General features: G+C 34.0%; 1 protein-coding gene across 3 annotated transcripts in view; it reads left to right on the top strand.

The window, feature by feature from the left end:
- Positions 1 to 19,663, top strand: part of senp7b (SUMO specific peptidase 7b) — a 47,962-nt gene that overhangs the window by 21,228 nt on the left and 7,071 nt on the right. For 2 of the 3 annotated variants that reach the window (XM_051095425.1, XM_051095427.1), the window contains exons 10-16: positions 1,553 to 1,586; positions 9,819 to 10,028; positions 12,272 to 12,504; positions 16,738 to 16,832; positions 18,854 to 18,970; positions 19,045 to 19,164; positions 19,290 to 19,382. In XM_051095425.1, the coding sequence (XP_050951382.1) occupies positions 1,553 to 1,586; positions 9,819 to 10,028; positions 12,272 to 12,504; positions 16,738 to 16,832; positions 18,854 to 18,970; positions 19,045 to 19,164; positions 19,290 to 19,382 (902 nt within the window). The remainder of the gene's footprint in view (positions 1 to 1,552; positions 1,587 to 9,818; positions 10,029 to 12,271; positions 12,505 to 16,737; positions 16,833 to 18,853; positions 18,971 to 19,044; positions 19,165 to 19,289; positions 19,383 to 19,663) is intronic. The other variant, XM_051095426.1, reaches the window with a different exon arrangement.

Here is a 19,663-nt window from a genome sequence, read left to right on the forward strand (position 1 = left end):
TCAAGTTAAAATACCAAAATAAAAATATTTTATTAAAAAAAAAAGTTTCAGTGTTAAAACAGGGTGAAACAATATTTTAAATAAATAATCGAAAAATATATAATACATATACTGTAATCTATGAAAAATGAAAGTAAAGAATATATACATTAAAAAATTAGAAAAAAAAAAAAAAACTTCCAAGATGCCTATATGTATATATTTTATATTTTATATACTATAAATATAATTGTATACATGTGTATTAATAAATGCTCTAGTATATTACAAATATATTAATAATAATAATAATGATAATAATAATAATAATAATAATAATAATAATAATAATAACAATAATAACCAAACAGACAAACAAAATGTTTCAATGCAAAATGTAATTTCCTTGTCACAAACGGAGTTAAACAAAGTTGTACATAAATAATCTAAATGTGTTATAAATATAATTGTAAACATATATTTTAAATATGTTTAATAAATAATAAATGAAAATAATAAATAATAAAGACAATTTACACTACTGTGAATAATATACATTATTATAATTAAAGGAATCATGACTTTTTTTATTAAGTTTACATGCCAAAATAAAAATAATTTTAATGAAAAAAGCTTGTAAATAAATAATCTGAATATATTATAAATATATTGTAAACATATATGTTCCATCTGTGTAATAAATACGCTAATATATGAAAATTAACACTACTGTGAATAATCATGAAAAAAATCATGAGGAAAAAAATACATCCAAGATGGCGGACAAAACAAGTAATGTTGATTTTTAAATAACATTGTAATTTGTTTAATTCTGATTATATAGTTACAAATAGTGTTAAATAATACAAGTATTAAATATTTGAACTATATGTGTGATTATTTTGCATGATGGTGAGATTCAGTGCTTTTAATTCACAAGCGATTTTTGCAAATTTAAAATGATTTAGTACAATACAATTTCTGTGTTATTAGTCCACATATTTGTTTTCATAGAAATGATATAATTTGAATTTTGTGCATAAACAATTAAAGATTTAAAAGGTATATTTCAAGACTAATGCACTAGGCTGTTGCACGTCTCTATTATATTGTATGCTATACAATAATATTGATATTGCATAGATATTTATTGCGCTTCCTGTGGTATATTTTGCGTATTTTCTGTCTACGTAGGCTGTTCTAAATCAGTCTCTTATGAAGCTGATTTCAGTTAGGATGTTGCCTTAGAAAAATCTGCCGACGTCGGCAGCAGGAACGCTGACTTTTGGAACACACGAAAGTGTCAAGCGTTTGTTGTCTTTATCGGAACGAATCGCAGCAGGAACGTCCTCTCTTCTGGTTTGGGTTCATTGAGCAGCGTTTTATGCGACTGTGTTCTTTTCTGCTTTTCCATCTGTGACAGAGGGACTCTTTTATATCTTCAATCTGTTCAATATCTGGTGGTGGACAGACTTTGTAGTCAGCAGTTCAAGAGACCGCCAGGCCTTTGTTATCCCGTCCATGTTTGGCTTTTGTCTTAATGTGATGTTTTCCTTCTCTCTTTCTTTTATAGATCACAGATGAAGGCATCGCTATACCACTCAAAGGTATTTACAACTAATGATCTGTCTTTTATTTCTTTGAGAAAGGAAGGAAGAACCTAGAAATACACCTGAACATTAAAGTGGACCATAAATCTATTTTATTTTTTTATCTCTGAGTTGTTTTGTTCTCAGGGCTCAAAGCTTAATATTTAATTTTATTTAATAATTATTTAACAGTATATTTACATCTAATTATGTAAAAATATGATTTTAAATAAATAATTTGAAAATTAATATTAAATAATAATTGTAATAAATGAAAAAATGATTCTAAAATAGTCTAAATAAAACAAATGTAAATAGAAAATAATTGTGTTTGTGTATACAGTTATTTTTATTCAAATAACTGTAAATGCTATTTTAAAAATTTTGTATAATTAATTGCACATATATGCATTTTAATTGTACAAGATTACAAAAAGATATTTTCAGAAATACTTATAATTACAGTTATTTTAATTATAATTTAATTATTATTTCATTGTAAATGTCAATAAAATGATGTAATACCTTTAGTAATACTTAATATAATTAATAATCTAATTATATAAATTATATTGTTTAAATCATTTAAAAATAAATCTTAAACGTGAAAAAGTATATCTCTGTCTGTCTGTCTATCTATCTCTCTCTCTCTCTCTCTCTCTCTCTTTCATTGTGTATATATATATATATATATATATATATATATATATATATATATATATATATAATTATGCAGAATTAATACATTTTGTATAATTAAGAAATAATGTTTATATATAATTATACAAATTATTTTTTTAAATAATTGGAAAATAAATATTAAAAAATACATGTAAAATTGTACATGCAAATGTAAATATTCATGCACAATTATTATAAATTTATATATAAAATAATTATATATATATATATATATATATATATAACACCTTTAATATTTAATAATATATATTTAATGTAATTATACACAATTAAAATAATAATGATACATGTTAAAAGAATTTAAAAAAAAAATAGTTTAAAAATTAAAAATGTAAATAAAAACTATAATACCTTACTTTATAATAGGTTAATAATAATATAAGAATATTAAAATAAAGATGAAATTTGAGTTTCTAAGTGTAACTATTTCATAAAATATTTACATAAGCTAATATTGTTAAAATAATTTTGTAATTAAAATTAGTTTATAAATTACAAATAAACCAAAATCATTAAAATAATTTGGAAATAAAAACAGTTTAAAAATAAAAAATATAAAAATGTATAATTACTTATTTTATACTTATTTAATTATAGGTTTTATAATAGATTTAAACTTTATTTAATAATATATTTACATCTAATTATATATAATAAAAATACTTTCTACATAATTTTAAAATAAAATTAAATTTGAGTTTAAAAATTGTAAGTACAAATATGCAATTATATCATAAAATATTTAAATAATATATTTAATAATATATTTGTATTTATAATATATCTAATTATCTTGCTTAGGCCAGAAATATAATTAAAGCAGGCAAAAACAAACAAACAAACAAACAAAAAAAATTAAAAATTAAATGTGGTCAGTTTTGTTTCTCTTTATGAATTCTGTCAACAAGTTACTGAATGTTAAAGCATTAACATACAGGAATTAACATGCGTGTGTGTGACAGAGAGACCATTAAAGGATTAATTTATTCAGTCTGGTGCTTAAGCTGGGAAGAGCAGTAAAAAATCAACTCATTTAAACAGGTGTTTTGCGTTATATTGTACGACATGTACACATTAGCAAGGAGTAAAGCGATTTACGGTGATACTAATATAAAATTTGAACACCCAGTGAGCAAATCTAATCATTTACATGTAATTTATATCTAAAAACTCCAATGTTTTGCTGTGGTGTCGCCCCGTGTGGCGAAGAAGTGTAACTACACCCGATTGTCTCATCGGATGGGCGTCCAGAGTTCTTTGACCCCTCACCCTGTTTTGTCCCGGGTGACGGCTCTCCTCAACTGTCTGTGACCCTTTGTCTCTCCCTCCTCTCTCTTAGTTTCACCGCTAAGACGGCTCAGATTAAGACTCTATTTATGTGTGTGAGACAGAGGAAGAGCAGACAACTTGTTTGCATGACTTCAGTCATCCCTGTATTACTGAATGTGTTCAGTAGAGCGCCTGTGTGTGTGTATAAGATGCTTATGAGGGTTTCAGACAAGCGCTTTTCTATTCTTAGCTTTCTAGGGTCTTTGTGCGTAAGCTGCCCACTCGAGAGACATTCAAACAAATCATCTGAACAAGGCCATCGTGTTTCGGAAGCCAGAGAGAGCATTTGATCAATCCTTTGTGATAAATTTGTGGCCGTTTGCTACTAGTATTGACGTACATTATGTTAATGTTAGTGTGTGCCTAAAAGCTAATTAACGTCATTTGCTCTTTGCAACCCATTTTGCTTGCGTCATGTAACATATTTCTAAGGGAAAGAGGACATTTGTTGAGAAAAATATGTGGTGGGATCTTGACAAATGGGCGCTAAATATCAGAATCTACGAATGCTAGTTCACATCGGTAACAGTATGAACTAGGCCATCCTGTTTCAAGAGCCAAAGAGAGCATTTTATCAAACCTTGACCAGAGAAAAGTGGTTCAGGGCTCAACGCTAAGGATTTTTTCTACTGGCCCGGTCGGCCAGTGATAGTTGCTGTTATCATTGTTTTTGACTTATGTTATCTTTTATTTTAATACGTAAGCTTATATGACACCGAAAGTTTACATACCAAATAAAATTGTACAACTTTCGATTCCAATTTGGATACCACACCTAAACCTACTAGCCTAACTAAAGTCCAAACATTATTGTTCAAAATTTTTTATATTATTATTATTAATATTTTATTAAAAATGAAAAGATGCTTTAGGGAAAAACAGCAGACGGACTAAATAACGCAAACTCATGCTTATGGAATAAGAGTGATAATACTTTCTATGGTTACTGCTGTAAACAAAGCAGCGCTGTGCTTATGAACGCTACTTTAAATAGAGAATGGGAACGTGACGTCAGCAACGCACGGCATTCTGGGACATTCGGACACGGACGCTACAGTCTAGACTGAGAAATAGTGGAGGTAGATGTTAAAATTGATATTGTACATTTAAAAACATTAGAATGGAGAACGCTTGCTGTGACACGAACTGCCATATCTGCTGTCATGACCGGAGTGGAGAACGGATCTAAAGTGAAGCGCAATTTTATGCTTTTCAGCTTGAAACAACACAATGGCGATAGCAGCTCAATGAAAATAAACAACTTAAAAATCTGGCTTTTTCGTTTGTATTTATAATTTATTACAGTTTTACAATTTCCGATCCACTTGAATTTGTAAGTGCTCACGCTATGAATAACACGTTTGGAAATGTAATTTAATTTCTGATGTGGCTCGTTGCGATCACTGTCCTTGTTCATAAAGCAACTCATGTGATTAAACGTTACTGTTCAGCAGCTCTTTCTAAGAAATTGTGTATTTGTTCAGTTTAAGTCCAGTAAAACTTATTGAACTTTATCCCTCAATGAAATTAGGGCGATATGACATATGATTAAATACATCAGCGTTTCTCAATTCCATTCCTCACGTACCGTCGCTCTGCATATATTGCATGGCTCTCTTATTTAACCTGATTCAGACAACCAGCTAGTCCAAAGAGAGCTCCATGACTAAACTGTGTTGCGATTAACATGGTCCCTAAACAATGTTCATTGCTCCCCACTCCCTGAGCAGTGGAAATCAGTTTAAGTTTACTTAGGAATATTCATTCTTGGATTTGCGCTATGCCAACGCCTGCATAGTCTTCACACACAGACGAAACTTAGAGAAGTGTGACACAATATACCCCTGTAAATAAATGCAATTTAAATTCATGTCTTTCACACTTTAATGTTTGTTGAATGGAACATATACGCTGTGTTCGAACTGTAATCAGGGTGGAATATTTCGAGTTCGCAGGGCACTTACTTTTGAATAGAACAGACATCTGAGATACACACAAAATGTGCAGAGCGGTGGTTCACTTACATGATCAACTGGCTGAGATCAAGCTATAGTGTGTTTATTTTATCGGGCAGATATATCAGTGTCACCTAGTTATTAAAAACTGCAAAAGAGAAATTAATTTGGTCGTGTGTGTGGTACAATAGAAGGCGGCCGTATGATTTCTGTGAGTGTGTATGTGTCGTGTTCTGGCCAGTGCTCCAATGAACGCAATGGATTCAAATATTAGTACATTTATTCTACGCAAGTGCAAGCAGCTCTTAAAAATATTAAAGCAAATACAGTTGTTTTTTCCTCTAGTGATTTGTATTTATTGTCATTGTACGCTATTTAGCGTGTCCTAAAACATGGCGGCGACTACCCAGAATACAATGCGCAGTGACGCAAATTCCCGAGCTCTATACATCATACAAATTTTTCTTAAAACAGTCAGTTCCCCTCACAGATACATTCACATAAACCACAGTTTCAGTATTTAGGGTAATATTTCCAATATTTCGCGCATTGTGTACCGTGATCTTGGTCTGTCTGCTACAGTATTTTTTCTCTTTGCATGCATCTTAAGCGTCTCTGGCCTCTGTTAAAGGACGTCTAAAGAGTTCGTAATATTTTCACAAACGTAACATTTTGAAAGAAGACTGTATGCGGTTCGTGTGCAAGCCCGGAATAAGAGATCGGTTGAAATATGTCCGGTCGATCGGTGCATCTGTCTCCACTGTATAAATTAGTATGTACTGATCATTGTTAAAGCTACAAAGCTAATACTTTTGTAGACTATTTGTCTCTCTGTGATCGCTTAAAATTTAAACTTATCAAGGTTAACTGTCCCGAACGTCTTTCACGCTGGCCCCGGGCCATCGGGCACTCCTTATTGTCGTGCCCTGTGGTTGGAATTTTCCTGTGTCTGTTAGCTATTAGCATTGATGAACGTATGCTAGCACGTACCTAAAAGTTAGTTGTTAATGCCATTTACTGTTTGAAACATAATAATAATGTGACATTTTTTTGAGAGAGAAAGAGGACATTTGACAAGAAAAATGGGGTTGGACTTTTCTTGTGGCTGTTAGCTATTAGCATTAATGTACATATGCTAACGCGCACCTAAAAGTTAGACAAGCTAACGGCAGTTGTTATTTATGACCCATTTTACTTGTGTATTGTGACATTTCTGAGGGAAAGAGGATATTTGACAAGAAAAATAAAATTGGTGGGACATTAGATCATGACAAATGGGCGCTAAATATAAGAATGTACCAATGCTAGTTCACATCGGTAACGATTTGAACTAGGCCATCCTGTTTCAGGAGCCAAAGAGAGCATTTTATCAAACCTTTGATAAGTTTGTGGCTGTTAGCTATTAGCAATGACATAGATATGCTACTGCGCACCTAAAAGTTAGTCAAGCTAACACCAGTTGTTGTTTGAAGGCCATTTAATGTGACTTTTTATGACGGTAAGAGGACATTTGATAAGAAAAATGAGGTTTGACTTTTATTGTGTCTGTTAGCTATTAGCATTGATGTACATATGCTAGTGCATACCTAAAAGTTAGTGGTTAACGCCATTTACTGTTTGAAATGCATTTTGTGACTTTTTTTTCTAAGGGAAAGAGGACATTTGACAAGAAAATAAATGTGGTTGGAATTTTCCTGTGGCTGTTAGCTATTAGCATTGATGTACATATGCTAGTGCATACTTAAAAGCTAGTCAAGGCAACATCAGTTGCTGTTTGAAATCCATTTTACTAGTGTAATTTGATGTAGTTCTGAAGGAAAAAGAGGACATTTGACAAGAAAAACTATTTGGCGGGACATTAGATCATGACAAATGTGCACTAAATATCAGAATGTACCCATGCTAGTTCAGAATTTTGGTGGTAATTAGCATTGATGTACATGTTAGTGTGTGCCTAGATGTTAGTCAAGCTAATGTCAGTTGGGGTTTGAAAAAGGACATTTGACAAGAAAATAAATGTGGTTGGACTTTTCTTGTGGCTGTTAGCTGTTAGCATTGATGTACATATGCTAGTGCATACTTAAAAGCTAGTCAAGGCAACATCAGTTGCTGTTTGAAACCCATTGTACTAGTGTAATGTGATGTAGTTCTGAAGGAAAAAGAGGACATTTGACAAGAAAAACTATTTTATCAGAATGTACCCATGCTAGTTCAGAATTTTGGTGGTAATTAGCTTGACTAACATTTAGGTGCACACTAACATGTACATCAATGCTAATTACCACCAAAATTCAGAACTAGCATGGGTACATTCTGATATTTAGCACCCATTTGTCATGATCTAATGTCCCGCCAAATAGTTTTTCTTGTCCAATGTTCTCTTTTTCCTTCAGAACTACATCACATTACACTACAGTGGGTTTCAAACAGCAACTGATGTTGCCTTGACTAGCTTTTAAGTATGCACTAGCATATGTACATCAATGCTAACTGCTAGCAGCCACAAGAAAAGTCCAACCACTTTTTTTTTTTTTTTGTCAAATGTCCTCTTTCAAACCTCAACTGACATTAGCTTGACTAACATTTAGGTGCACACTAACATGTACATCAATGCTAATGTCAGTTGGGGTTTGAAAGAGGACATCTGACAAGAAAAACTATTTGCCGGGACATTAGATTGTGACAAATGGGCGTTGAATATCAGAATGTACCAGTGCTGGTTCACATTGATAATAACCCTTAGGAAAATTAGCCATGGTTTTACTACAAATTAAACCAAAAAGTCATGGTTACTATAGTTAAACCATGGTAACCACAAATTAACCATGGTCTTTATACACTAACCATAGTTTAACCATGGTATCTGTAGTAAAACTGTGGTTATACAAATGGTAATCAATGCATCAAAAAAGCATGGTTACTACACTTTTACTATAATAAAACCATGGTTAATTTTGAAGGCCATCCTGTTTCAAGAGCCGAAGAGAGCATTTGATAAGTTTGTGGCTGTTAGCTATTAGCATTGACATACATATGCTAGTTTGTGCCTAAAAGTTAGTCAAGCTAACGTCAGATGCTGTTTGAAACCCATTTTATATGTATAATGTGACATTTTTTTTTTTCTGAAGGAAAGAGGACATTTGACAATAAAAAATGGGGTTGGACTTTTCTTGTGGTTTGTTAGTTATTAGCATTGACATACATACGCTAGTGCATGCCTAAAAGTCAACATCAGCTGGTGTATTTCTGAGGGAATATATTCATGAAAAAATATTTGGCAGGACATTAGATCATGACAAATGACCACTAAGTATCAGAATGTACCAGTGCTAGTTTACATTGGTAATCATTTGAACGAGACCATCCTTTCTGAAGAGCCAAAGAGAGCATTTTATCAAGTTTGTGGCTGTTAGCATTGATGTATAGTACATACCTAAAGGTTAGTCAAGCTAATGTCAGTTGCTGTTTGAAACCCATCTTATTTGAATATTGTGACATTTTTCTGAGGAAAAGAGGACATTTGACAAGAGACAATGGGGTTGGACTTTTCTTGTGGTTTGTTAGCTATTAGCATTGACGTACATATGCTAGTGTGCTCTTAAAAGCTAGTCGAGTCAACATCAGTTGCTGTTTGAAGTCCATTTGCTTCCATAATCTGATGTATTTCTGAGGAAAAGATGATATTTGACATGAAAAAATGTGGTTGGACTTTTTTGTGGCTGTTAGCTTTTAGCATTGACGTACATATGCTAGTGTGCGCCCAAATGTTGCTGTTTGAAAAAACATTTTATGTGCATAATGTGACACATTTCTGAGGGAAAGAAGATATTTGGCAAGAAAATATGCGGTCAGACTTTAGAGCAGGACAAATGTGCAGTAAATATCAGATTATACCAATGCAAATTTTTTTCTGGCTGATGAATGATAAAAACATTGACAGCCAATCAGAATCCACCTGACAAGAATTTGAGCATTAAAGCAGAAGATTAGATAAGAGTAGAGTAATGTTCATAAAATATTAAATCTTTTTCGAGTTGATTTGTTCAAAATGATTTGTTCAGTGTAGGTTTGGTGTATTTTTGCCTGTTTTGATCAAATCATTGAATTATTTACTCAACTCTTTTGTTTTTACTAGGCATGTCAGTCTGGTTTGTTTGTTTGAAAAGAATCATATTTCGATTATATTTTGTTAAAGCTTCATCATGCTATATTTAAAGTATCTGTGACCAAGTCAAATAATCCTGCTTGTTTCTTGTATTTGTAGGTGCTGATGGTGATGGTGAGGTAGCCGTTAGCGTGTCGTGCTCTCAGCTTCTCTCATACGGTGTGTGGGATGGCGGACTGGCCCGTGACGGTAGTTTGTTATCGAGCACGGAGGAACCCGCACCTTCTCTCCTCTTCCTCGTGGTGTCAGATGCTCAAGCCAGGCTACTTAAGAAAGAGCTGTCTGTGGTGCACACCGTACACACTTCAGGTGAGGCCTGTACTGGAGCATTCTGGGTAGGGATCCATTTGAGCTTGTGTTAAAAAACACATTTCACAAATGACAATAAATGCATACCATACCATATCACACCATACCATAAATATGGTCCCTGAGGAATATTTACAGATATCAAAAATGCAATTGTAGTTATTGTACTGTTGTAGATTATAAAGCACTGTTGTAAAATATAAAAAAGGTCTGTCTCTAAATTCTGATTTGATGAAGCAAGTTTGTACAAATACAAATACAAACAAATAAAATATATATTTTTTTAATATTTAAAAATAATAATAATAATGTTTATTTTCTGTAGCGCCTGTGAATGTTACTTCTCAAAGTGCTTTACATAACAAAAAAACATATACAGCATATAAAAATGATAAATGAGCAAAAAAGAAAACGTGCATTCAAAACACTTATATTCTAAACTAATATAAATATAAAAATTCAAATAAAAGCTACCCTAAAGAAATGTGTTTTAAGGCGAAATAACACCTATGATCACACAACAGTTAAATATATTAATATATTTTTGCATTAATGTGCCAAGAGTTAACATTTCTTTGAAGCTTTAAACTAGAACTGTGAAATATAGCAAATATTTCTATTTTTATTCATATTATTATTCATATTATTATTATTATTATTATTATTATTATTATTATTATTAAAATTTTTGAAATTTTATTGCAACAAAAAAAAACTATTTGATTTCTAAATAATAATATAATAATAATATTATTTTTTCTTCTTCATCATTAATATTTTCTTCTTATTGTCATTATTATTTAAATTTGCACATATTTAAATAATTAATAATATTATTTTTAAGTTCATCATTAATATTTGAATATATTAATTACATATTTAAATAATAATTATAATGATAATCATAATAAAAAGTTGTTAATATTATTTAAAATATTATTACGTTATGTAAATAATTAATATATTTTTAAATAAAACAAGAAAAATGATTATAATATTTATAATAATAATAATAATAATAATAATAAATGTTATTTAAAAATTGTAATACTATTACTACTATTAATATAAATATTACTTTCTAATAGTTTATTATTAATATTTTGTATATTATTACATATTTTATGTAAAATTTTATATAAATATTTTAAAACAAAAAGTAAAATGGTTTACTATTTTATTATTATTATTATTATTATTATTATTATTATTATTATTAAAAATACATTTTGAATCACAATTTTATGTGAAAAAACATTGTTTGATTTCCCCTAATAATAATACTAATAAATTATTATTATTATTATTATTATGTATTGTTATTATTATTAAAAACTATTATTATTATTATTATTTATTGTTACCATTTTTAAGTTTAATACTCAAATTTTTATATATTATTGCATATTTTATGTAAATATTTTAAAACAGGACAAATGTTTTTGTTTAATTATAATAAAAAAAAAAAAAAATAATAATAATAATAATAATAATAATAATACACAATATTTATAAAAAAATATATAAGTCCATTTGTTCCCCTTAAACTGTACAGCCCTACTTAGTGAGCTGTTATACTCTGCAGAAAAAAAAAAGTTATAATTTATTATTTCAATACATTTCATTTTATACAGTAAATAACTTAACAATACATTTAATAATGATAATAATAACATATTAATATGATTATAATAACCATATATTAAACATTTAACTGTTTTTGCTCAGTGGCCGTGATTGTCACGTTTAGTTTGTACAGAGAAATTTATCAGGCTCTATTTATCAGGTCAGCTTAGTGCACACACACACCCTTGATCTCTGTAATGAGAATACTGCTGGCATAGTGAGCCAGTCTTAATGGCACCATGCTGTTATCGCAGCAGTCGGAGCTCATGAGACGAGCCGTCAACCATTGAGTATTAAAGCATTGCCATGCAGGCATTACCTGCAGCATGTGTGAACCACAAACAGGTGTTTGTGTGTGATTGAAGCAGCCGCCATTAAAAGATTAATTCACTTAGTCTGGTGCTCACGTGCTTGGCATTCTAACAAGGAGGAAGATATTTTATTTATTTTTTATTTATTTTATTACTTTTTTTTTTTTTGGCCACCCGGTGAGCATTTCTGGATGGATCTTTAAACATCTGAGCTGAGTTAAATGCTCAAGATAAACAAATGAAACAAACTGCTTAAAAAGAGATGAAGAATGTGGTTTAGATTTTTTTTTTCTATTCTTTTTCTAGGACAGGCCTGTCCTTTTCTCCTGCTGGTGTTGACTGGTCAGTTGGAGGATCTTCAGGCGGCTCTGTTGGTGTCTCTCATGGACGTGATTGGTCTGCGATATGGTCAGAGTGATTTAAGTAACTCTCTGTCCTGGTCGAACGGGCTGAACCGGCTTCATTGCCACCCACAGGGTGAACATCTCCTGTCCCTGCTGGGACAAAATGTGAGCGATGGTGGACAGGACACGGCAAAGGTCAGTTCATCTGTCTACCTATCCATTTTTTTTGATCATCTATTCATCTAATCTATTCCAGCCTCCCATTGATTTCATTGGTCATCTATCTAGTTAGCTAGTAGGGATGAGCGAGTACAGCATTATCTGTATCTGTAAACCATATGAATTATCTGTATCTGTATCTGTACTCGGAGTGGGTGGGGCCTAACCCGGAAGTGGGTGGGATTTAACCTGGAAGTGGGTCATGTTGTCTTGAAATGGGCGGGGCTTTAACCGGTATGTTATTTTAAGCATGCAATTGATATGGGTTGATCAGAAATTGTTATATTTATTGCTGATTAGAAAACTATTTACATGACAGCATCAGCATTGAGCTTCAGATCAGTGGTTTTGATCATGATAACAAACGAACTATATACAGAACAAGTTTTGCAACAATGAATACAACACATGCGGTTGCAGTTATGAAGTAAAATGTAATAAACAAGAGTTTTCATTTCAACATAACTTTCTTTTTTTAACCTTGAGCAGTGTGATTTTTTTATTTATTTATTTATTTATTTGAAATTTTTTACAGAAAGAAAGTGTCAGACACTCAGTGCATGTGCATGAAAAAAAAAAAACTGGTCAGAGCCAGCTGACGGTTTAAAAAAGAAAAAAAAATTCTCCGACAGGCAGAGACGCGAGTCGCTTTTACCAAGCACCACGTCTGAACAAACCCCACGTTTACCAAAACTCTACTGGTTAAAAAGTAAGTACTACAAACAAACCAAAGTAAAAAACAAACCTGAAGTTGAAGAAACTCTAAATGTTAACGGAAAAAAACCCGCAAACCTGAGTGACTGATTTTGAACGAATCTTTAGAGAACAGGTCGTTCGGGGAGTGATTCGTTTAGTCGATGCGCAACATCCTATTAGGTTCTGTACTGGAATTAGTTCACTGTTTTAGAGTCGTTCGTTCACCTTATGGGGCTGTCACGTGATGAACGAACGACTCAAACCCGAAAACTTGTCAGATAAGAGGCGAGGTGAGCGAATCATAGACTAAAGACCCAGGTAAACAATGAATAAATCTTTTCTGTTTCTTATAGCATTATAGTTTTGTTTTGTTTGTAGTGTGATTAACGTTTGTGTAAGCAGTAGATGTGTTAGGGAGGTAAAACGTAACATTTTTATTATATTTTGCTAAAATGAACGAAATGACTCGAAAAAAGATTCGTTCATTTTGCTGAACGAGACTCAAAGGACCGAGTCGATAAAATGATCCGAACTTCCCATCACTATTCTGTGTGTGTGTGAGCAGAGCCGGACACAGCAACACAATAAATCTGTACGTGTGTAGGGGAGGGGCGCTGTGACTAGCCTATCACAGAACGCAGACACAGTAAACTACCCAATGAGAATTTTTATTCAATCCGAGCACAGATATTGACTCGTATTACTCGTATGATACTCGTACTCGGCAAAAGTGCTTTATCCGTGCCGGATACTCGTTTCAGCCGAGTATCCGGCTCAACTCTACTAGCTAGCTAGTTATCTAGATGTCTTTCTATTCACCCATCCAGTTTCTTTATTTATTCATTGTTTGTCTGTCCGTCCAGCAATTTCACTGTCCGTGTATCTATTCCTATTCCATCCTTCAATCTTTTCAATGTCCATCCATTCATTCTTTTTTCCATCCATCCACCTATTCTTTTGTCCATCTGTCTGTCCTTCCATCTTTCCGTCCATCAATCTATTCCTTTTTCTGTCATTCCATTCAGTTTCTTCATCCTTTTATCTATTTTTCTGTTTCTTTCATTTTTTTTAATCTATTCTTTTGTCTGTTCATTAATCCATCCATCCGTCTGTCTGTTCATCCTTCATTCCTTTGTACATCTACTCATTTGTCCGTCCATCCATCTGTCCTTCTTGCTTTTGTTTACCTGTACCTTCGTTTATCCATCTATCCATCCATCGATCCATCCATCGTTCCTTTGGGCGTCCATCCATCGATTTATTTATCCATCCATCATTCGTTTGTCTGTCTGTTCATGTATGTCCATCTATCCATCCATCCTTCGTCCCATCCATCCATCCATCCAATTTCTTTGTCTATCCATTCTTTCCATCTATTCCTTTCTATTCTTCAGTTTCTTTCATATTTAATCCATTATTTTGTCTGTTGATTCATGAATCCATCCATCTGTCCATCCTTCATACCTTTGTCTATATATTCATTCATTTGTCCTTTCATCCATCCATCCATCCGTCATTCCTTGGTATATCCATCCGTCCTTCATTTGAATGTCTATCCATGCATCCATCATTTCTTTGTCTATACATTCTTATGTCCATCCGTCCATCTGGCCACCTTTTCTTTGTTTACCTATACCTTCATTCATCCACCCATCAGTCCATCCAATTTATTTGTCTGTCTTTCATCTTTAATCCATTATTTTGTCTGTTTATTCATGAATCCATCCATCTGTCCATCCTTCATCCTTGTCTATTCATTCATTTGTCCTTTCATCCATCCATACATCCATCCATCCATCATCCCTTGGTATATCCATCCGTACTTCATTCCTTTGAATGTCTATCCATGCATCCATCATTCCTTTGTCTATACATTCATATGTTCATCCATCCATCTGTCCTTTTTTCCTTTGTTTACCTATACCTTCATTCATCCACCCATCCATCCATCCATCATTCCTTTGTCTGTCTGTCCATTCATGCCCATCTATCCATCTATCCTTTGTCCTTTGTTTACCTATACATTCATCCATACATCCATCCATCTAATTTCTTTGTCTGTCCATTCTTTCCATCTATTCCTTTTTTGCTTCCAACCATCAGTCCTTCAGCTTTTTCATCACCTGTCCATCTATCTGTCTATCATGCATCATTTGTTCCTTTGAGCATTGATGCATCTATCCCTCCATCCATCCATCCTTCTTTCCTTTGTTTACCTATACCATCATTTAACCATCCATCCATCATTCCTTAGTATGTCCACCCATCCATCCATCGGTCGTTCCTTTGAGCATCCTTGAATCCGTCCATCCATACATTCATTTACCCTTTGAGCATTCCTGTCTGTCTATCATTCATATGCCTATCTATCCTTCATTCCTTCATTTGTCTATCAATTAATTTATTTGTCCTTTCATCCATCCTTCATTCCTTTGTTTACCTATATCTTCATCCATCCATCCATCCATCATTCCTTTGCGCATCTATCCATCAATCCATCATTACTTTGAGCATCCATCCATCCATTTATCTATCCATCCATCATTCTATTGAGCATCCATTCATCCATCCTTTCATCATTCCTTTGTCCGTCTATCCATTTATTTGTCCATCTATCCATCCATCCATCCTTTGTTCCTTTGTCTATCCGTTCATTTGTCAATGTATACATCCATCCATTTATTTGCACCTCTCCATTGCTTCCTCTTACAGCGTTCAATGGGTTGGCCAGATATTGGCAGGAATTTGAGTGCAGGCATGATAGAGGCACCAGAGGAATTATACGGCCCAATATAAGAGCAGGAGTGAGGTTAGCCATGGTCCATGGAGGCTGTGTTGGTGTGTAGATATGGGACAGAGAAGGAAACTTGGCTGCCTTTACGGATAGTAGCTGTGCAGTTCCCTCTCTCTCGGGTTGTGTGGAAGTGGCCATTGTGTCACTCTCTCCAGAGGCTTTATGACGTGGGTGGGGGCTCGTGGCTCCTGCATTTTGGGGGTCCTACTACTTTAGTACACATGTGGGCCTTTTTTGGGGCAACATCTGCGTGTGGGCGTCAGGGCTCTTGGGGCGTGACACGTTTCTTTTTCGGTTTGAATTGTGCCAGCTGGCAGCGATGGAAGTAGGCCACCTCAGACGCGTTCTCCTTTCTTTCTTTTCTTGCGTTTTACGAGCTGGCTCAGCGCTCAACAGAGATGGAGCCCTGTTAGCCGCCCTAAACAGGCAGCACATGGCGTTGCTCTTTTCATTTTCCTTCTTCTGAACCCATTTCGCCCTTAAGCCTACTGGCACTTTGAGTCCATCATGTTTACGTTTCCCAACTTATATTTACAATCCTGTTTTGAACAAAATCCAATGTAATATGCACGCTCAAATGGAAACCATTCGAGTATCCAAACCTATTGACCTTCTCGTAACCAAAGAAAAGGTCAGTAGGTTAGAATACTCCAGCCACGGGTGATTGGAGTATCTCCAACTGTTTAGTTTCCAACCTGACCTGGTTCCCTTTTCCCCAGAAGGAGAACACAAGTGTGACCAGCAGCTGGCTAAGAGAGCCAACAGTCAGAAGACCTCTCCGGAGCCACAGCCGGCAACAGAGCTCACCACGCAGGTACTGGAATTGATGTTTCATGCCAACCTCAAAATTTGATGACACCATAACTCTTTGAAATATAAAGACAGCTATATATTGAAATTTCATTGAAATTGTTTTAAAACGATAACACGTCTTATAGAGTACTGCAGTGATTACTTATTTTTTTGATCCTATAGCCATCATAGGTTTATATGACTTCATGATGTTCTTTCAGACAAATGCAATCAGAGTAATATTAACCCTGTAAGTGCCAAAGTTGCAAAATTGCAACAAGATGTCATACTTAATTAAATAGACTGTAGTTCCTAATATGGTGCAATATCTCATTTGTATTCCCTACCACTAGATGGCAGATATGTAGTACTTTGGTTCTAGACCAAAATTGCATCATGTTCCTATTCAGAGTGTGTGAGGAAATAGCAGAGCAAGTGAGCTATCGTGTCATTGATGCGGAAGCAGTTCGGTTCATAGCGTGCGAGTAAATTGTGAGATTTGTGAGAGAAAATCGACAAATGGTTAATAAAAAGTTGTACTGTGAGGATGTGTTGCAAATGTTATGCGCCGATTCTGACTCTGAAAGGGAATATTTGTCTTTTGGAAATGATGATCGGTCGTCTAATAATCACACTTCTCCCGGTACATCTTTGCCGTGCAAGGCGAGAGTGTTCACAAAGCACGAACAAACGATCATTTCGACCCTTGTCCCAAGGAGGATGGGAGTGGCAGGGGTCGTAGCCACAAGCTTTTGAAATCTTGATGTCAAAATCCAGCATTTTTCCAAAAATCCCTGGCACCTAAAGGGTTAAAAAAAAAAGTCCTGGCTCTTCCAAGCTTTATAATGGCAGTGAATGGCTGTTGAGATTTTAAAATCCAATACAGTGCATCCATCTTTGTGTAAGAAAAATGTCCATATTTAAAACTTTATAAAACGTAATCTGTCATACATGTGTTCGCAAAAGAGTGGCGTTCCAGCAGACGTTGTCGGACATAGGTGTAGTGTCAGCTCTGTTGAGAATATGCTAGTCTCGTGTGAACCAAGTTTTGTTTACAGCAAAGGAAAACCTCTCAGGAAAACCTTTGTTTACAGCAAAAGAAGTCTCCTCCTGACTTCTGTCGAAATCCTCTGACATTTTTCTTTACGAATCCTCGTTTTGGCTTCAAAATCTCAACAGCCATTCACTGCCATTATAAAGCTTGGAAGAGCCAGGACATTTTTTTAATGTTACTCTAGCTGTGTTCATCTGAAAGAAGAAAGTCATATACACCTAGGCTGGCTTGAGGGTGAGTAAATCATGGGGTAATTTTCATTTTTGGGTGAACTATCCCTTTAACCACAAAACTTTCCCATTCAACCCATTTAAAGACCCATTCATTTCGGGACGTTGGAACCAGCTAAAACGTGGTATCCCACCAGCGTGTTTTCTTTTGTTTGCATAATTAAATAATAGGCTTTTTATGTTATCATAAAAACTAAAGTCAAACAAAAAGTTTATATCTCGCAATGCCGACTTTATATCTAGCAATTCTGACTTTTTAACTTGCAATTGTGCGTTTATATCTCACAGTTCTGAGAAAAAAGGCAAATACCTTTTTTATTTTTTATTCAGTGGCAGAAATGGGCTTCCATATACAACAGTTTAAAAAACTTGTGTTTCAAAGATATTTTTAAAACATATTAATATAAATTTTGCACAATGGAAGACAGGAAACCTGTTTTTATCCTTGCCATTATTTTTGCAATTCTGTTTGATGCCACTAGAGGTGCAGAAGTGACACACTTCAGCTTTAATTTCTTCTTTGAAAGCAATGATTAGCTATAAGCAGTTGGAACCCAAACGTTGACGTTCCCTGGCCCTCCTGAGAGGTTTCCATACCACTAACTTTCCATCAAGTTGTTGAAGTTTCCATACAGGCAGTGAAATTTAGATTTAATTAGTAAGTCAATGTTGATATGTCATGATTAGCGCAGAGGATTGTATTTTTGGAAGCTGAAGTTCCATTTTCTATGAGGAGCTTGTTTGAACATTTTCCACCAGGCTGATCCAGTACCCGCCTCCCCCCTCCAAGGGCGGCATTACCGTGACAACCGAGGACCTGGAGTGCCTCAAGGATGGCGAGTTTCTCAACGACGTCATCATCGACTTCTACCTCAAGTGAGTCCGACGGTACTTTTGAGGGTTTCGGCTTGAGAGCTGGAATTTCCCCTAATATTAAATACTCCCTTCAGGTACCTTCTGTTGGAAAGAGCTGACAAGGATGTGGCCGAAAGATCTCACATCTTCAGCAGTTTTTTCTACAAGCAGCTTACTCGAAAAGACACTGGCTGCTCGGAAGAGCCCGGAAGCACGTAAGAAGTGTTTATACTGGATTTAAAGAGACACTACACCCAAAAATGAAAGTTAATGGAACGTTGGTTAATTTTATTGCTAACTTTCATGCCAATGTGAATGACTGTGTGGTGATTTCCCACAGAGCCGCATACAGACGTCATCAGAGAGTAAGGACGTGGACCCGTCATGTGGACATCTTTAGCAAAGACTACCTTTTTATTCCCGTAAATCATGAGTAAGTGGGGAATTTAAGTTTAAAACTCATGTGTATGATTCAGATCAGCACCAAATATTGGTTTAACATTTTAAGTAGTATTGAATAAAGTGTAGAATTTAAAATATAGTAGCGTTTATAATTTTGGAGTCAAATTTTTCAGAGAGGCTGCGTTTATTTAATTTACAAATGCAGTAAAATTGTGACATATTAGTACAGTTTAAAACACTTGTTTTATATTCAAATATATATTCAAATGTAATTATGTCATGTGATTAAAAGCTGAATTTTCAGCATCATTA

This window comes from Labeo rohita, chromosome 22 (genome assembly GCF_022985175.1).
Source record: "Labeo rohita strain BAU-BD-2019 chromosome 22, IGBB_LRoh.1.0, whole genome shotgun sequence".
Classification (NCBI taxonomy): domain Eukaryota; kingdom Metazoa; phylum Chordata; class Actinopteri; order Cypriniformes; family Cyprinidae; genus Labeo; species Labeo rohita.